This window comes from Chiloscyllium plagiosum, unplaced genomic scaffold (genome assembly GCF_037043375.1).
Source record: "Chiloscyllium plagiosum isolate Xiang-an unplaced genomic scaffold, Cpla_swu_hap1 HiC_scaffold_38, whole genome shotgun sequence".
Taxonomy (NCBI): domain Eukaryota; kingdom Metazoa; phylum Chordata; class Chondrichthyes; order Orectolobiformes; family Hemiscylliidae; genus Chiloscyllium; species Chiloscyllium plagiosum.
In genome coordinates this window covers 23916494-23934403 of record NW_028270176.1, presented here as the reverse complement: position 1 = coordinate 23934403, position 17910 = coordinate 23916494, and the positions used below count along the sequence as shown (strand labels likewise).

At 42.7% G+C, this 17910-nt stretch overlaps 1 protein-coding gene across 1 annotated transcript; it reads left to right on the top strand.

Moving 5' to 3' along the window:
- Window positions 1-4226: 4226 nt before the first annotated feature.
- LOC148139319 (uncharacterized) lies at window positions 4227-17910 on the top strand. Its single transcript, XM_087981066.1, has 5 exons — window positions 4227-4292; window positions 4463-4773; window positions 8954-9091; window positions 10279-10357; window positions 15125-17910. The coding sequence occupies exons 2-5, from the start codon at window positions 4719-4721 to the stop codon at window positions 15180-15182; spliced, it is 330 nt and encodes a 109-aa protein (XP_087837192.1). The 5' UTR covers window positions 4227-4292; window positions 4463-4718; the 3' UTR covers window positions 15183-17910.

Here is a 17910-nt window from a genome sequence, read left to right as displayed (position 1 = left end):
AATGAAATATGAACCTGCATTCCAACGTCTCCTTATTTAGCATCACTCTTCAGGACCCTACCCTTAATAACGTTAGTTATTAAAATAGATTCCAGAAGGTAGTACTTCTTTATTTATTCTTGGAGAAGACCTGGAGGAGATTTGATAGAGATATTTAATTGAGATATAGAGAGAGTTACAGACAAAGCTATTCAGCAATGGTATATATATATATAGTGGGCGGCACGGTGGCACAGTGGTTAGCACTACTGCCTCACAGCGCCAGAGACCCAGGTTCAATTCCCGCCTCAGGCGACTGACTGTGTGGAGTTTGCACATTCTCCCCGTGTCTGCGTGGGTTTCCTCCGGGTGCTCCGGTTTCCTCCCACAGTCCAAAGATGTGCTGGTCAGGGGAATTGGCCGTGCTAAATTGCCCATAGTGTTAGGTAAGGGGTGAATGTAGGGAAATGGGTGGGTTGCGCTTCGGCGGGTCGGTGTGGACTTGTTGGGCCGAAGGGCCTGTTTCCACACTGTAAGTAATCTAATCTAATAGAGGTATTCAATAGAGGTATAGACAGTGGTATTCAATAAATGTACATACAGAGGTATTCAATAGAAGTATAGATAGAGATATTCAATAGAAGCATAGACAGAGGTATTCAATAGAGGAATAGATAGAGGTACTCAATAGAGGTATAGGCAGGTATTCAATAAATGCACAGATAGAGGTATTCAGTTGATGAATAAATAGGTATTCATTAAATGTACAGACAGAGGTATTCAATTGAGGTATAAATAGGGGTATTCAATGGAGATATAGATGGAGGTATTCAATAGAGTTATAGATAGAGGTATTCAGTGGAGGTATAAACAAAGGTATTCAATACAGGCATAGATAGATATTCAATAGAGGTACAGATAGAGGTATTCAATAAATGTGCTGACATAGGTATTCAATTGAAGCATAAATAGAGGTATTCAATAGAAGTTTAGATGGAGGTATTCAATATCGTGAGGAGTGTGGTCAGACAGGGTAGCGTGGAAGAAACTCCCCACTCATGATGGGTTTGAGACCAAGTCTGCTTTAAAGTACTGGATGAAGCAAATGTAAGTCATGTGAGAAAGATTTCTTTGGGCAGTAGGTAGCTGGGTCTGGAATGCACTGCCTGAGAGAATGACGGAGGCACATTTCAACAAAACATTAAAAAGTGAGACTATTGTTTGAAATGGAACGGTGCAGGATTACAGCGTGAGGACACAAAAATAACACAGTGTAAAATGCTCATTCGGAGAGCTAGTTTTGATCACAGGAATTAATTCCTTCTGCACTGTAATTATTCCAAGGTAGGACGTCACCAATGAACACAAAATTCAGAAGAAAAATCAGTCCCTCATCTAGACCTGTTTCATGGCACATTTGATATCACCAGTTCATGGACTCAGCCAGCATAGTGGCTCAGAGGTTAACACTGCTACCTCTTAGCACCAGGGACTCGAGTTTGATTCCAGGCTTGGATCACTATCTGTGTGGAATTTGCCATTCCCCCTGTGTATGTGTGGATTTTCTCTCACATTGCAAAGATGTGCAGGCTATGCCAAATTGCCCCATAGTGACGAGGGATGTGTATTCTAGGTGGGTTATGGGGATGGGATAGGAGGTGGGTCTGAGTGGGGTGTTCTTCAGTGAGGACCTGATGGGCTGAAAGTCTCGCTTCCATATTGTAAGAATTCTCTGATTCTTGTCTCCTGCACACAAGCCAAATTCTCTGGGTTCCTTATTTATAAAAAAAAGAAGTTGCTGGAGAAACTCAGCACGTCTGGCAGCAACTGTTAGGTGAAAGCAGAATTAACGTTTCCAGTCCAGTGACTCTTCATCATTTCTGGATTCTTTTTCCAACCTCTTGTGCTGCTCTGACCTGCTCCTAAAAGCCTGTCAGTGGATCCCAATTTGTATGGCGTGACTATCAATTAACAATTAATTTTTTTATCAAAATTGTCCCTCTTAACATGAGATTGTGGAACACACAGCCTGAGTAAAATACACACATGACATCCCAAAGCAATTTCTGGTCGATCACATACGACCCATGAACTATGTGCCTTGAATCAAAAACTTGGCACATTCGAGCAATTCTGGGAATGGCCCTGCCACGCTGAGTGAGACCATTTCCTGGTTGGTGAGCCAGATCAGATATTGTTGGATATAAATAGCAGTGTGGGGTTTTTTCGTTCTTATATCATTAACCAGTGTCAGCGACAATATCATATGGAGGAAAACAAGTGCAAAATCAATTGTGCTTTGTTTGCTCTTCTCTCCAAGCAGTCAGTGCATCTGAGTGATTGAGTGATACAGCACAGAAACAAATCCTTCAGTCCAACCAGTCCATGTTGACCATAATCCCAAATTAAACAAATCCCACCTGCCTGCTCCTAGTCTGTAGCCCTCCAAACCTTTTCTATTCATGTTATTATCTAAATGCCTTTTAACTGTTGTAACTGTACTTACATCCACGACTTCCTCTGGAAGTTCATTCCACACTCGACCTACTATCTGTGCAACAAAAATTCTTCTCATGAATTCATTAAATCTTTCTTCTTTCACATTAAAAGTATATCCCCTAGTCTTGAAATTACCCATACTAGGGACAAGACACCTATCATTAATCCTATCTATACCCCTCATGATTTTTAAACCTTTATAAGGGCATCTTTCAACCTCCTGTTTCAATGAGAATTGTCCCAGCCTTTCTTTATAGTGCAGAGCTTCTAAACCTAGAAACACCCTGGTTAGTCTGCTCCAAACCCTGCCGAGTTTAATAATATCCTGCCTTTAACAGGGCGACCAGAACTAAACACAGTGCTGTGACAGGCGTCACTAATGTCTGGTACAGCCTCGACTTCCCAACTCCTACACTCAAATGAATGAGCAATGAAGGGTGAAGGAAATGTAAATTATAAATCTTAAATTTTGGAAACAGGCCATTAGGCGCAAACCACCCTCGAAGAGTATCCCACCCAGACCCATTCCCCAACACCTGTTACACTATATTTCCCCTAACTAATGTACCTAGCCTACACATCCCTGAATACTATGGGCAATTTAACATGGCCAATTTACCTAACATGCAAACTCTTGGGAGGAAACTGGAGCACCTGAAGAAAACCCATGCAGACACAGGGACAACATACGAGAATGACACAGATAACTACTCAAGGCAGGAATTGAACCCGGGTCCCTGGAGCTGTGAAGCATCAGTGTTAATCACTGAGCCACTGTGCCACCCCACTGTGCTAAGCACCTCTTTAACCACCCTGTCTACAAGTGATGCAAAATTCAAAGAATAATGTACCTAACCCTTTAGTTCTCTGTGTTCTACAACACTACCCAAGGCCCTACCATTGCAGTGCACTGATAAAAGCAGAAAAACAGGAAGAAAGATTCTCCATTAGTTAATGCCCATCAGATAGTGGCAGAACAAATACTACATTGTTGAGTTCACTTACGACTATAGCGACAGGAGGCAACCATTCAGCCCCTAGCCTGTTACTCTATTAAATGAATGCACGGTCAATCAGTGACCTAACTTTATACACCGGCTTAGTTCCATATTTCTCATTATCTTTGGCTTGACAAAAATATATCGCACTGTAGGGAATCTAATAAATAAATTAATTAATTAAAATGAGCAACTGATTCAGCATTCGCTACAATTTTTGGAAGAGAGTTCCAAACCTTTCCCACTCATTGTGAGTGAAAATGCTACCTCACAACTCTCCTGAATGTTCTGGTCCTGATTGTTAGGCTCTGCTCCTTCAATTAAAATGTTCAAACAGTGGAAATAGTGTTGTTTTGACTACCCTGTCTTTTCCTCTTAATACCTTGAAAACTTCAATAAGATCACTTCTAAGTTCAAGAGAAAACAAACCTAATTTGTGTCGTCTCATTTCAAAACTCAACTCCTGATTTCCAGGCGTCATTCTTGTAAACCTATATTGAACTGCCTGAGCAGTGCTCATATATCAACATTCTGCCCACTTTTGGTGAAAGTTTTATACACTACTTCACTACTCGTGTTGTCAGCTCCAGATGTTGAACTGGAGAGTCACTACATTAATATTCTAATTCTCACCCAGTCCTTGCAGTGAAATAACTCTGACCCAATTCAGAGCCGTGTTTGCTTTAGTTAAAAATTAACCTGGTTCATTGACCAGGGACTGCTGGCTGGACATCATTTAGTACAGGGACCGACGCTGTTCTCACAGGATGGTGAGAACCTGACTCACTGCCATTACTGTCTGGTCACTATCTCTTGGTGAGAGTGAATTTCTCATGTTGGTATTGAGGCTGAGGCAGGAAGACTGTGGGGTGGGCGGGGGTGCTGGTGAGGATATGTTAAATACAAAGGGTTTCACAGTCTTTCCCTGTCTCCATTTGGAGTTAAACTGGCTGAACATTAACCTGGGATTTTTCTTCCCCTTGTAGTTGACTCTGAGGCTTTGACCATCTCAGTGAGTGAGAGGCGGATTAATGCAGCAGTCAGAGACCCTGTGCTCCTGTCAGTGAGACCGTCGGAGAGGGTGAGGAGTGGATCTTGGAAACACAACGGATCAGATGTACTTATGTGGATTAACAAAACAGCAGACATTAATAATGTTTACCTCGGGCGGGTGGAGTTCTTATTAATTAATGGCTCTCTCCTGCTCAAATCAGTGACTGCTTCAGACAGTGCAGCGTTACCATGAACTCATTGACTGGTGTTGTAGCAGATACAACAATAATCCTTTCTGTGTTTGGTGAGTAAGAAGCATGTTTTCTTTATCCAAGACATCATGAAATGATGAAGCTTACCATCACTGACGACCTGGTGAGATGAGAGAGTTTCACCATTAATCAAAGAAGTTAACTTTTTGGGGGGTGGGGTGGTGAGGGGAGGATGGAGCGATTGGCAGACTGATTTGTGAAGTCGATTCTAAAAGGAGATTGGGTAAACGCTGCAAGCAGATATCATTACCTGGCTCCGGGGAAAGGGTTGAGAGGGAGGGCAACACACGGGCAACAGTTTAAATGACCACTGAGTTCTTCTTTCTCTCTCCCTCTCTACTGGAACATGCTTGAGGTCAGTTTCTCCCTGAGTACCCAGAACCTTGGAGAAGACTTTCCAGCATGCTCTCACTCTCTCTTCATTTTCCTTTCCCTCAGTCAACCTTTATGTTAGAGATGTTTTACCCACTTGAAAATATCAATCCAAGGTTTCTCTGCTCCACAAAGATACAGGTTTGTTAGGCATGACCTCCCTTGATGAACCCACCCTATTTTACCAGGGACTTCCACGTACTCTGCAATCTGATTCTGAATAATGGACTCTAAAATCTTACCAATAACTGAGGTCAGGCTCACCTCTCTACAGTTTCCTGTCTTTTGCCTCCCTCCCTTTTTAAGCAGTGTTGTTACATTACTCATTAACCAGTCCTCTGGGACCATCCATGACTCAAATGATGTCTCTGCAATCACCTCAGCTATTTTCTTTAGAACACTAAGTTGTAGTCCATCTGGTCCAGTAATTTTTCCACTTTTCCACCTTCCCAGCATCTTATCTCTTGTGATATCCAACTCACTCACCCTTGACCCCTGACGCTCGTAATTCTGGTACTTTACTGATGTCTTCCACTGTGAAAATGCAAAATACCTATTCAGTTCCTCTGCGACCTCTTTGTCCCCCTTTCCAACTTCTCCAGCCTCATTTTCCAGCTGCCCAATGTCCACTCTTAACTCTCTCTTACCTGTCATATTGCTAACAAAACTCGTGCATTTTTTTTAATATCACGACTTCACCCTGAGTTTATCTTCTCCTCCCCTATTGTTTTATTCATTATCCTCTGCTGCCTTTAAAAGAATGCCCAATCCGCTGGCTTCCCACTAATCTTCACCATATTGCGTGCTTTTCATTTTATTTTAATGCTGTCCAACTATGCCATGTAGTTCTAGAATCCTCAACCATTGAGAATAATTAATCTTAATCGACCCTGACGTTTCTTGTTAATGTCTTGAAGACTTCAATAAGATCGCCTCTTAGTCTTCTAAATGCCATGGAAAATGTAAAAGCATATGAAGTTTTCATATTTTTAAAATATGAAAATATTTTTAAAAGGACATAAGGGGCAACCTTTTCAAGCAGTGTGTAATGCGTGTATGGAATGAGCTGCAAGAGGAAGTGGTGGAGACTGGCACAATTACAACATTTAAAAGGCATGTGGATGGCAACATGAATAGGAAGGATTTAGGTTGATATGGGCCAAGTGCTGGCAAATGGATCTAGGTCAGATTGGGGATGTCTAGTCTGCCTGGATGAGTTGGACTGAAGGGTTTGTTTCCGTGCTGTATGACTCTATAAATGCCACTTGCTAGCCACTGCCACACATAAACCACTCTGCTGGTGATCATGAGGAGGCTGCTGGGGTTGGATTTGTTCTGATTTTGGTACATCTAGGCAATTTTTCGCATTTCCAGGTAAATACCAGCGTTGTATCTCTTTGGGAACATGGGACTGATCAAGATTCTGCTCCCAATGATAACCCTCTGCAGTAACTGTGTGATCTCTTTCTACAGGTATGTGAGGAATAAAAAGATGACTAGGGTTGGAATAGGGCCAGTCAAGACAGAAGGGGAAGTTGTGTGTGGGCCCTGTGGAGATCGGAGAGGTGCTAAACAAATATTTCTCATTGGTTTTCTCTCAGGAAAAGGAGAATATTGTTGAGGAGAATAATGAAATAGTTAGTAAGGAAGTTAGTAAAGAAGTTAGTAAGGAAGAGGTGTTATCAATTCTAGAAGGAGTGAAAGTAGATAAGTCCCCTGGGCCAGATGGAATTTATCCGAAGATTCTCTGGGAAGCTAGGGAGGAGGTGTTGGAGCCTTTGGCTTTGATCTTTGGGTCATTATTGTCTGCAGGTTTAGTACCAGAGCTTTCCTTTATTGGTCAGAGTATTGAGTACAGAAGTTGGGAATTCATTTTGCGGCTATACAGGACATTTGTTGGGCCACTGTTGGAATATTGCGTGCAATTGTGGTTTCCTTCCTATCGGAAAGATGTTGTGAAGCTTGAAAGGGTTCAGAAAAGATTTACAAGGATGTTGCCAGGGTTGGAAGATTTGAGCTGTGGGAGAGACTGACCAAGCTGGGGTTGCTTTCCCTGGAGCATCAGAGGCTGAGGGGTGACCTTATAGAAGTTTACAAAATTGTGAGTGGCGTGGATAGGGTAAGTAGGCAAAGTCCAAAACTGGAAGGCATGGGTTTAGGGTGGGAGGGGAAAGATATAAAAGAGTCCTAAGGGGCAACTTTTACACACAGAGGGTGGTTGGTGTATGGAATGAGCTGTCAGAGGAAGTGGTGTAAGCTGGTTCAGATGCAACATTTCAGAGACATTTGGATGGGTATATGAAAAGGAAGGGTTTGGAGGGATATGGGCCGGGTGCCGGCAGGTGGGACTAGATTTGGTTGGGATATCTGGTTGGATCAAAGGGTCTGTTTCCATGCTGTACATCTCTATAACTCTATGCCCAGAAGACTGCGGATTGCAAATGTAGTGCCCTTGCCCTTACGTCTGTTGTAGGAAAAGTTTTGGAAAGGATTATAAGAAATAGGATTGCAGACAGTCAACATGGTTTCGTTAAGGGCAGGTCATGTCTCACAAACCTCATTGAGCCTTTTAAGAAGGTGACCAAGCATGTGGATGAGGGTAGGGCAGTTGACGTGGTGTACATGGACTTCAGTAAAGCCTTTTATAAGGTTCCACGTGGTGGGCTGTGGGAGAAAATGCAGAGGCATGGTATTGAGGTTGATTTAGCAGTTTGGATTAGAAACCGGCTTTCTGCAAGAAGGCAGTGAGTGTTCGTTGATGGAAAATATTAGCCTAGAGTCCAGTTACTAGTGGTATGCCACAATGATCTGTTTTGGGACCACTGTTGCTTGTCATTTTTATAAATGACTTAGATGCAGGCATAGGTGGATGGGTTAGTAAGTTAGACACTAAAGTCGGTAGAGTAGTGGACAGTGTGGAAGAATGTTGCAGGTTGCAGGGGGACTTGGATAAAGTGCAGAAATGGGCTGAGAGGTGCCAAAGGGAGTTCAATGCAAATTAATGTGAGGTGATGCACTTTGGGAAAAACAACAAAAAGGCAGAATACTGGGACAATGGAAAGATTCTTGGTAGTGTGGATTTGCAGGCAGATCTTGGAGTCCAGGTGCATAGATCCCTCAAAGTTGCCACTCAGGTTGAGAGTGCTATTAAGAAGGTATACAGTGTGTTAGGTTTTATTGGGAGAGGGATTGAGTTCCAGAGCCATAATGTCATGCTGCAACTATACAACATCTAGTGCGGCTGCACTTGGAATATTGTGTACAGTTCTGGTCGCCCCATTACAGGAAGGATATGGAAGCATTGGAAAATGTGCAGAGGAGATTTACCAGGATGTTCCCTTTTCTGGAAGGAAGGTCGTATGAGGAAAGGCTGAGAAACTTGGGTCTCTTTTCATTGGAAAGCAGAAGGCTAAGAGAGGATTTTATAGAGACATACAAGATGATCAGAGGAATAGATAGGGTAGAGAGTTTTTTTTCCTAGGATGATGGCATCAGCTTATATGGAGGGGGATAGCTACAAACGAGGGGTGTTTTATTTAAGGTAGATGTCAGAGGCAGGTTCTTTACTCAGAGAGTGATAAGGGTGTGAAATGCCATGCTTGCCAACGTAGCTAACTCAGCCACATTAGGGAGATTTAGACTATCCTTGGATAAGCACGTCAATGATGATGGGATAGTGTAGGAGAATGGGCTTTGATTAATTCACAGGTCGGAACAACATCAAGGGCTGAAGGGCCTCTGCTGCATTGTATTGTTCTATGTTCTAAGGTTTGACAGGTCACGTGAAAATGAGCAAGCGCAATGAGGACACTGACGTACGTAGCTGTTTATGTTTTGCAGTATACACCCAGTCAGATAGCTGCAGCAATAATGAATGGAAAGCTGTGGCTGTGATTGCCACCGTCATCTCCATCACAGAACTCATGGGTATCACTGTGTTACTCTTCAAAATCCAGAAAATATCTAGGACAGAAACGGGTAAGTGAATAGAGTGACAAAACTCGATTTATTCCCATGAATTGTGTCAACACGTCCATCAGAATGGGATATCGGGCAGGGAGGAAAGGAAATGATGAGGGGGCGAGATACAGCAGAGAGGGAGAAGCTGTTCCTGCTCCTAAAAGTAACACGAGTCAGAGCCTGTAGGGTTAAAGTGATGTGCAAAACAAGGAGGATGTTGGAAAAAGACGTTTTCATCCAGGGGGCAGTTCGGGTGTGGAATGCACTGCCTGCAAATGTGCTGGAGGCAGGTTCCCCGGAGGCAATCAAGAGGGAACATTGGTGTGCCAAGGGATATGGGGTAAAAGGTAGGAGATTGGCATTTTGAGCAGGAGAACCAGGACTCACATGATGGGCCGAAAAACCACTTTATGCTCCAGAACAATTCTGTGAGGGTACCCATCTGGGGGATAATTTATACAGCCGTGCTCAACTTTGCAAGTTTGGCCCTTGAAGGTTTTTTGTTGTTCATTAATTCTAGTGAGGCTGTGCAAGAAATGAAAACAGGGACAGTAACTGGTCTGTAATTACATGTATTCTATTGACCAACTTTAATAAAAAGATGTATTAAGTCTATTCCAATACAAATGGAGTACACCCACCTTGCGTATATATCCCTGGAGATATGAGTAGCAGTTCCTGTTAAAAGTTTCTATGGAAACATGAGTTCAAGTGTTGATTATTCCTGCATCTGATGGATGGTAGCCTTTACCTTTAACACATCAGGGGGCTAATACTGAGACAAGGTAGAGATTCTTATTATCCACGACAACCTTCGCTTGGTTCAAATGTTTACGAGAGCAGAGTTTGCCAAGGAAGGTGAGCTCAGCAATTTCTTGAAACAAAGCAAAATACTGTGGATGTTGGAAATCTGAACAGAAACAGAGAAGGTTGGAAAAACTTAGCAAGTATGGCAATATGGAGAGAAACAGAATTAACATTTTTAATGACCTTACCTCAGAGCTGACAAATGTTGAAAAGTTTCTAATTTCCAACATCCTTCAGATCTGAAGAGGAGACATATTGGACTCAGGACATTAACTCTGTTTTTCTCTCTCACAGAAATGCTGCTGGATCTGCTGAGTTTTGCTAATATTCCCTGCATTTAATTAATCCAATGCTCTTCCTCCTTGGTTTACTCACACCTGTTGCTGGATTGATTTCAGAAAGATACATTCTACCTACAGTGAGTGGCACCATCAGCACGCCAATGAACGAAACCTTCCTGCCATCAGTAAATGACGAGTAAGTGTTCACTTTATCGCTACTGTTATTGATCAGTTAATCAAGAGATATTGCAATTATTGTAATTTTTGAAACAAGAGAACTCTTGAGAAACTGTTTCCAGTAGTAGGAGCTTCAGTGATGAGTAGAAAAATTTCAAATAATTGGACAGAAGAAGGAGGATGGGTGATTATTACCAGATACAGCTTGTCCTTTCTGACCTGTGAATCACAATCACAAATGTGAGGTGTGTTTTGTCCGAGTTTCTTTTAAGAAAGAGATTGAACAAGAGACACCGAGCAGTCTATCATGATGTAAATAGCGTGTGATTCCTTGGCGGTTTTCTTTAAAGTTGGAACAATAAAAGCAGCCTTGATGGGTGTGACCGGCTCTCACAGACAGAGATTTCTAATTTTCTTTATAGCTTTTAAATTCAGCAGAAGTGATGGGAGTTTTCAAGAAGTAGAACCTATCTTTTTTCCTCTCTTTCTCTCTCTCAATTACAGCTGGAATCAGGGATTTCTCTTCATAATGTGGGTGTTGCATGTGAGAATCTGTGCCTGAATTTCTCTTTTTACAAAAGGATACGTTTATGGGATGTTATAATATTCGAACAATTAATTATCAGTAGTTACTGTATCTATTAATCTGTTAAGTTTTCCAGCAGAGTTAAATAATTCTAAGTTCTGCTTTCTTTTGTTATATTTTATTCATAGTGTTTGAATAAATTGTATTTTGCTTGATGTCGAGTAATTTGACTAATCAAATTGCATCAGGAACACAACATTTTACTTTTACCTTTAAAATAAGAAAACAAAACCTACGGGTCGAGGCTACCTTTTTAATATATGTTAAGAAGGTCTGGTCTGATCCATAACATAAGGGGTGGATGAGGCAGATAGGATGATTCCAGTCAATAAAGTATCTCAACATTGCCATTGACGTTCATTCCTATCGGTGAATCCCACGTTATTAGCAGCCTGGTGGTCACCATCGACCAGAAACTCAACTGGACTCGTCACAGAAATACTGTTGGTACAAGATCGGGTCAGAGGTTAGGAACCCTCCAGTGAGTAGGTCACCTCCTGACATGCCAAAGCCTGTCCAGCATCTAAAAAGGCAATGTTTGGAGTGTGATGGAATGCTCCCCACTTGCCTGGATCGGTGCAGCTCCAACAATGCTCAAGAAACTCAATACCATTCAATTCTACAGCATAGAAATAGACCCTTAGCTGCAAACACTCCATGCCAAACATGTTCCCAAGCTGAGCTAGTCCCTGCGTTTTACCTATATCGCTCCAACTGTCTTTCATGCGTTTTAAACGTGCCTCCATCCATGACTTTCTCTGCCAGGGCATTCCACACAGATGTAAAAATGTTGCCCCTCGTGTCCTTTTTAAATCTTTCTCCTCTTGTCTGAAACGTATGTCCCCTAGTTTTGGAACTCCTCTACATTATGGAAAAGACCATTGTTATTTAAAGTAACCACTCATGATTTTATAAACCTCAGTAAGGTCACCCCTCAACCTCCTACATCCCAGCCTTTCCAAGGTCTTTTTACATCTAAATTCTCCACTCCTGGCAATACCCTGATAAATCATTTCTGAAATATCTCCAGTTTAGTAATATCCTTCCTATAACAGGGCAACCACAAGTCCACACAGTACTGCAGAAGATGTGAGTCCAGAAATCCTTACGATGTACATCTCATTGACTTGCATGTGTTGGAGACTGGGTAGACTAGAGCAAGGGCTAGTGTGCAACAGCACCTCCAACAGAGGGAATGGGTGGAATAAATGTCAAACACATTTGCAATGAGGAAATCTGGCACAGTGATAGCAGTCCTTGCATTTCAACATTGTTAATGTTCAGGATATGTAAATCATAGAATGAAATGTCCCAAGAGACATACCTGAGACTATGACAATTCTTATGCTTGAAAGTTTTATATCCCTCTCTAAATCCCCACTCCATGAATGTACTTTATTCTTTAAATTTGTAAAACAAAACAATGATTTAAAAATTACGTCAGTAAGGGGGTCAGAGATTAGCACTGTGACCTCTCAGCGTTCGGGACCCAGATTCGATTCAACCCTCGGGTGACTGTCTGTGTGGAGTTTGCGCATACTCCCAGTCAATGCGTGGTTTCTTCCGGGATTTCCGATTTCATCCCATAGTCCAAAGATATGCAGGTTAGAGTGGACTGGCCATGCTAAATTGCCCCATGGTGTCCAGGGATGTGCAGGCTAGATGGGTTCACCATGGGAAATATAGGGTAACAGGGGGGTTGGTTTGGGTGTGACGCTCTTCGGAGGGTCAGTGTGGACTCCATGGTCTGAATGGCCTGCTTCCACACTGCAGGGATTCTATGAGAATAAAGGCAGTACGTCTCCATACTGCATGTTACACTCTCAGCTGCTTCAATGCAGTTGTGACACTATTAACATTTAGTATATTAATTATCTTTACAGAAATAATGTGGAAATCAGGATCAGTCCAGTTCAAACTACACAGTACGTTTCTCTGAATTTCAATCATTTCAGACACTATTGCTGTTGAGACTGATTTGAATTGGCTATGATATCTTTTATTTTTCCTCTGGGACCTTCAGCTCAGTGACATATCAGTCTATGAACACTTGGAAAGGTGCGTTTATCTTTGTAATTCTCGAATAATGGATTCAGATCCATTTATCAGCACTTGGCCCATATCTGTCTAAGCCCTTCCCATCCCATACATATTCAGATGCCTTTTAAATGTTGTAACTGTACCAGCGTCCACCACTTCCTCTGGCATCTCATTCCATACACCCACCACCCTCTGCACGAAAATGTTGTCCCTCAGGTCTCTTTTAAATCTTTCTCCTCTCCCCTTAAACTTGGACCCACTAATTTTGGACTCTCGTCCCCTGGAGAAAAAGACCTTGACTCCTTATCCTATCCATGCCCCTCATGATTTTATAAACCTCTATAAGGTCACCTCTAAGCCTCCCACGTTCCAGGGAAACAGCTCCAAGCCTATTCAGCCACTTCCTATAGCTCAAACTATCCTGGCAGCATCCTTGTAATTTTTTTCTGCACTCTCTAAAGTTAAACAACTCTTTGCAATAGCAGGGAGACTAGAATTGGATGCAGTATTCCAAAAGGGGCCTTACATATATTTGAATATATGGATGAAATGAAACAAAGAACTGTGGATGCTGGAAATCTGAAACAAACAAAAACAGAAATTGCTAGAGAAACTCAGCAGGTCTTGCAGTATCTACGGAGAGAAAGCAGAGTTAACACCACGAGTCCAGGGGTGAGTCTTCTTCCAAAGGGTCTCTTCTGATCAACTGGGGTGCTGTGCGCAGCTCTACTCACCTCATTACAGGAAGAATGTGATGGCACTAGAGAGGGTGCCTTCACCAGGATGTCACAGTTTAACTATGAAGAGAGGCTGGATAAGCTCAGGTTGTTTTCTTTAGAGCAGAAAAGGTTGAGAGGGTACCTGATAGAGATGGTAGAATCCCTACACTGTAGAAATATCCCATACAGCTCAAAGAGAGTGCGTGCACTGAGCCTCTGAAAAACATCCCACTCTTACAGTATTCCAGGTCCCTACCCCATCCCCATAATCCCACATTAACCATGGTTAATCCACGCAGCACATCTCTGGCTAGTATCCAACGAATCTGCAGGTCTTTGGATTGTGGGAGGAAACCGGAGCACCCATGGAAACCTACGCAGATCCGGAGACAATGTGCAAACTCACACAGACATTTGCCTGAGGGTAAGATCGAACCCTGGCGCTGTGTGGCAGCAGTGCTAGCCACTGTGCTGCCTAAGGGGTGTACATGATGGGTGGTAGGAAGCGGCTGCATCGCTGTGCTGAAGAGTCAATAACAAGTTTAAGATGAAGGGCAGAAGGTTTTGGAAGGACGTAAGAAAATTGTTTTCTCTCAGTGAGTGGTGGGTGGGTCTGAATGTGCTGTCTCAGAGAGTAGTTGAGGTGGGAAACCACAAAACCTTTAAAGAGTACCTGGATGAGCACTTGGAATATCCTTGGGTCAAATGGAATTAGGGTAGATCGGAGATGGTTTCTCCTTTGGTCAGTACAGACCCAATGGGCTGAAGGGCCTGTTCCGTGCTGTACATCTCTATGAGCCTATAATCAACCACTCCAAGTAGATGTAGGCTTGGGGAACTTGAGAACAACACCAATTAACTACTCCTTCTCATCCTTTCAGTCCCAATGTTTTGAGACAAGTCTTACCCATTTTGTATGCAATCTAAACTGACATGCGAAGGCAGTAGCGTGGTAGTGCCATAGTGTCCTTTGGATGAAGATGTTTTACCAGCAATTCCTCAGGTCAATGCTATGGATCCACGGGCAGAATTCTGAAGCAGAACAGATGCCATGGCCCATCTTTCAATTAACATCTGCCCTTTCTTGCCTTGGGGCGTATGAGACAGACAAAGCACATACTTCCTAGAGGTAGTCACCAGAGGCTACTGCTGAGGAGCACTGCTGGAAAACAAGCCTGGCTTACAGCAGGCTCTTGCATAGATAGTGCCTCCTGCAGGCAAGGCTGAGGGACATAGAAAGGCCACAAATCATTCCAAATGCGCATTCCTTGGATTTCAAGGTGTGGAGTGGCATTGAACATGAAACATTAGGCGGAGGGGCTTGGATGCTCCCCCACAGTACCTACCTTAACCCACAAACAGTTAAAGTGGAAACAAAACCCAGACTTCCTGTTTGCGATTGTGCACATTTACTAACCTCTTGCCTCTCTTATTGTTACAGCAGGGTCACCACTTCTGAAAAGCCCTTGCCAATTGCGAAGCAAGATGGAATGCCCTGAGGGTGTGCAAGGCACTCTGCGGATGTACGTATTTCCTTGGTCATTTACTCACCAGCTGAATCTGGGCAGCAGCATCTCTGTCCAATGGCTCCACTAAAATTATAACCTCCATCCGACACTAACTCCACCTGTCATAACTGTGCTGGAAAAGCTTGGTTCAGGAAGAGACACATTCTGGAGCACAGGTCTTCAGTACAATTGCCAGAATATTGTCAGGACCCATAGAATTGGCAGTATTCAGTGTCTTCTACCATTTCTGACTGTTACACGGAACAAATCAAATTGGCTTAAGACTGGTATTTGTGATGCTGGGGACCACTAGAAGAGGCCAAGTTGAATCATCCATTTTTCACTTGTAGCTGAAGATGGGTACGAATACTTCAGGCTTATCTTTTGCACCAATGTGCTGGGCTCTACCATCCTGAGAATGGGGATATTTGTCGAGCCTCTTCCTTCACTGAGCTGTTTAATTTACCACTCCCATCCATGTCTGAATGTGACAGGATGGTAGAGCTTACATCTGATTGGTTGGTTGGAGAATCACTTCACCCTGACTGTCATTTTCTGCGTATGATGTTTGGCAGACAAGTGATCCTGTTTGGTAGTTTGGTCACTTCATTTTTCGTTATGCCTGGCGCTGCTCATCCTGTGCTGTTCACTGAACCGTGTTTTTCTTTCCCTTGGCTTGATCATTGAGTTGGCGATATGCAAAGCCTTGAAGTTGCACATTACATTGGGATGCAATTCTGCCTCTCCTGATGACACACAATATCTCATGGATGCCCAGTCATGAGGTGTTGAATGTATACAAAGCTGATCTCATTTAGCACATAGGTGATACCAGCCATCTTCATGGAGGGTATCCTTTGTCTCCAGAAGTACTGTGGAGTCCTAGCTGCTATCAATATGGTCATGGATGGATGCACCTTAAGCATGCAGTTTGTTCAGGGTGAGGTTAAGTATATTTGTCCCTTTTGTTGATTCTTGCACCATTTGCCGCAGACCCAGTGTAGCAGCTTTGCCTTCAGGAATCAATCAGTATTGTCGCTGCTGAGCCAATGTCGATACATATGGAAATCCTCCATCTAGAATACATGCTGCACCCTTTCCCACACTCAGTGCTCCCTCCAAGTGGTGTTAAACATGGAGGAGTGCTGATTCATCAGCCAGAAGAGGGGAACCAGCAGGAAGCTTCCTTGCCCGGGTTTGACTCAATGTTACAACATTTCGTGGGATTGAGACTCAATGTTGAGGACTCCCAGGGCAACTCCTTCCCAACTGTGCCCCTACTGTGCTGCAGCCCCTGTTGGGCCTGTCCTGTCTGTGGGTCAGGATGTACCTAGAGATGGTGATGGTGGTGGCTGGGGCATGGTCTCTAAGATGTGATCCTTTGAGCATGACTGTCAGGCCATTGCTTGATGAATCTATCAGACAGCGCTCCCAGTTTCAGGCACTACCCCTCCTGATGCTAATGAAGAGACCTTTGCAGAGTCAAAATGGCTGTGTTTGCTGCTATAAATTATATATGTATTTATACAGAAAGTAGGAGAAAGAGTAGGCCAGTCAGTCCATTGAATCTGCTCATAATGATCATTGCTGATCATCCATCTCAGTCGCCTGCTGCTGATTTTCTCTTTTTTTTATAAATTGCCTACAGACTGTCATATCTTTTTACATACAGTCCCAATTCACCTCAGCCAATTTGACCATCATCCTTCACAATTTCCTTTGTTCTAGTTTAACACCTTGGCCTCGAATTGAATGACTTCACATTTAAAAAGAACGTAAGATTCTATAATATTATGGTCAAGTCATCCCGAAAGGTTCTTTTACAATGAGATTATTAACTGTCACTTTATCATTACATAATATTAAATCTCAAACAGCCTGTCGATTCATTAATACACTGCTCCAGAAAACCATACCTGGCATACTCCTGAAACTCATACATCACAGCATTGACACTGATAATTATTGCTAGTCTATACACAGATTGACATCATTCTTAATTTCTATGTAACCAATGCCATACTGCACGAAGTTCCTGATTGATACAATACCCCGTTGTACCTCTGCTATTTGGCTACACATAAACCAATCCTTCCAATGCTTTTCTTTAATAACAGCATCCATTTTTTGATTTTCAGTCCACGCTCAAAATGAAATGATGTATTTTTTTAAAGCATGCAAATACTTTGCACTGTGTAAACAAAACAAGTACAGTTAAGTGATGCAAATAAGATAATGTTACTTTTTTGGAGACAGAGAGTCCGGGAGAATTGGGGCTATCTGATATCAATTCAGGAAAGCTCTGCATAGTAACAGATTTCTGATTGGTCTGGCTGCAGTTTAACACAGACTCCGTGAGTGAAATGCGAATGGTAATCTCCAAGAGCTGAGTCTGTCCCAGACTTTTCTGTGCGCTGTTTCCCACTCTCTATCGTTGAAAGAAACAGATACACTGAAAGAAAGAACTCTGAAATGTAAAGGGAAAGGAAAGACATCAGGTCCAACCAATCAACCAGTGAAGACTGTCCATCGCTTTGCAGACACCATCGATAAGAACAAAGAGGACTGTGAGAACGGCTTATTCTACTCTTGTGGTTTAGATTAGTGATACAGAACCACTTTTTTTCCACTGTGTTCTTTCTGAATTAATGTGCATTTGACCTTAAAGGGGTATAGGCAATGTTTAAAAATACTTTAGTAATTGATAAATCATCATTGT

Excerpts from the sequence above, each read along its gene's own strand:
- LOC148139319 (XM_087981066.1), top strand. The coding sequence starts at position 4,719 with ATGAACTCATTGACTGGTGTTGTAGCAGATACAACAATAATCCTTTCT. Across the intron at positions 4,774-8,953 it reads AATAATCCTTTCTGTGTTTG|TATACACCCAGTCAGATAGC; the intron begins GTGAGTAAGAAG and ends TATGTTTTGCAG. Across the intron at positions 9,092-10,278 it reads AATATCTAGGACAGAAACGG|AAAGATACATTCTACCTACA; the intron begins GTAAGTGAATAG and ends GATTGATTTCAG.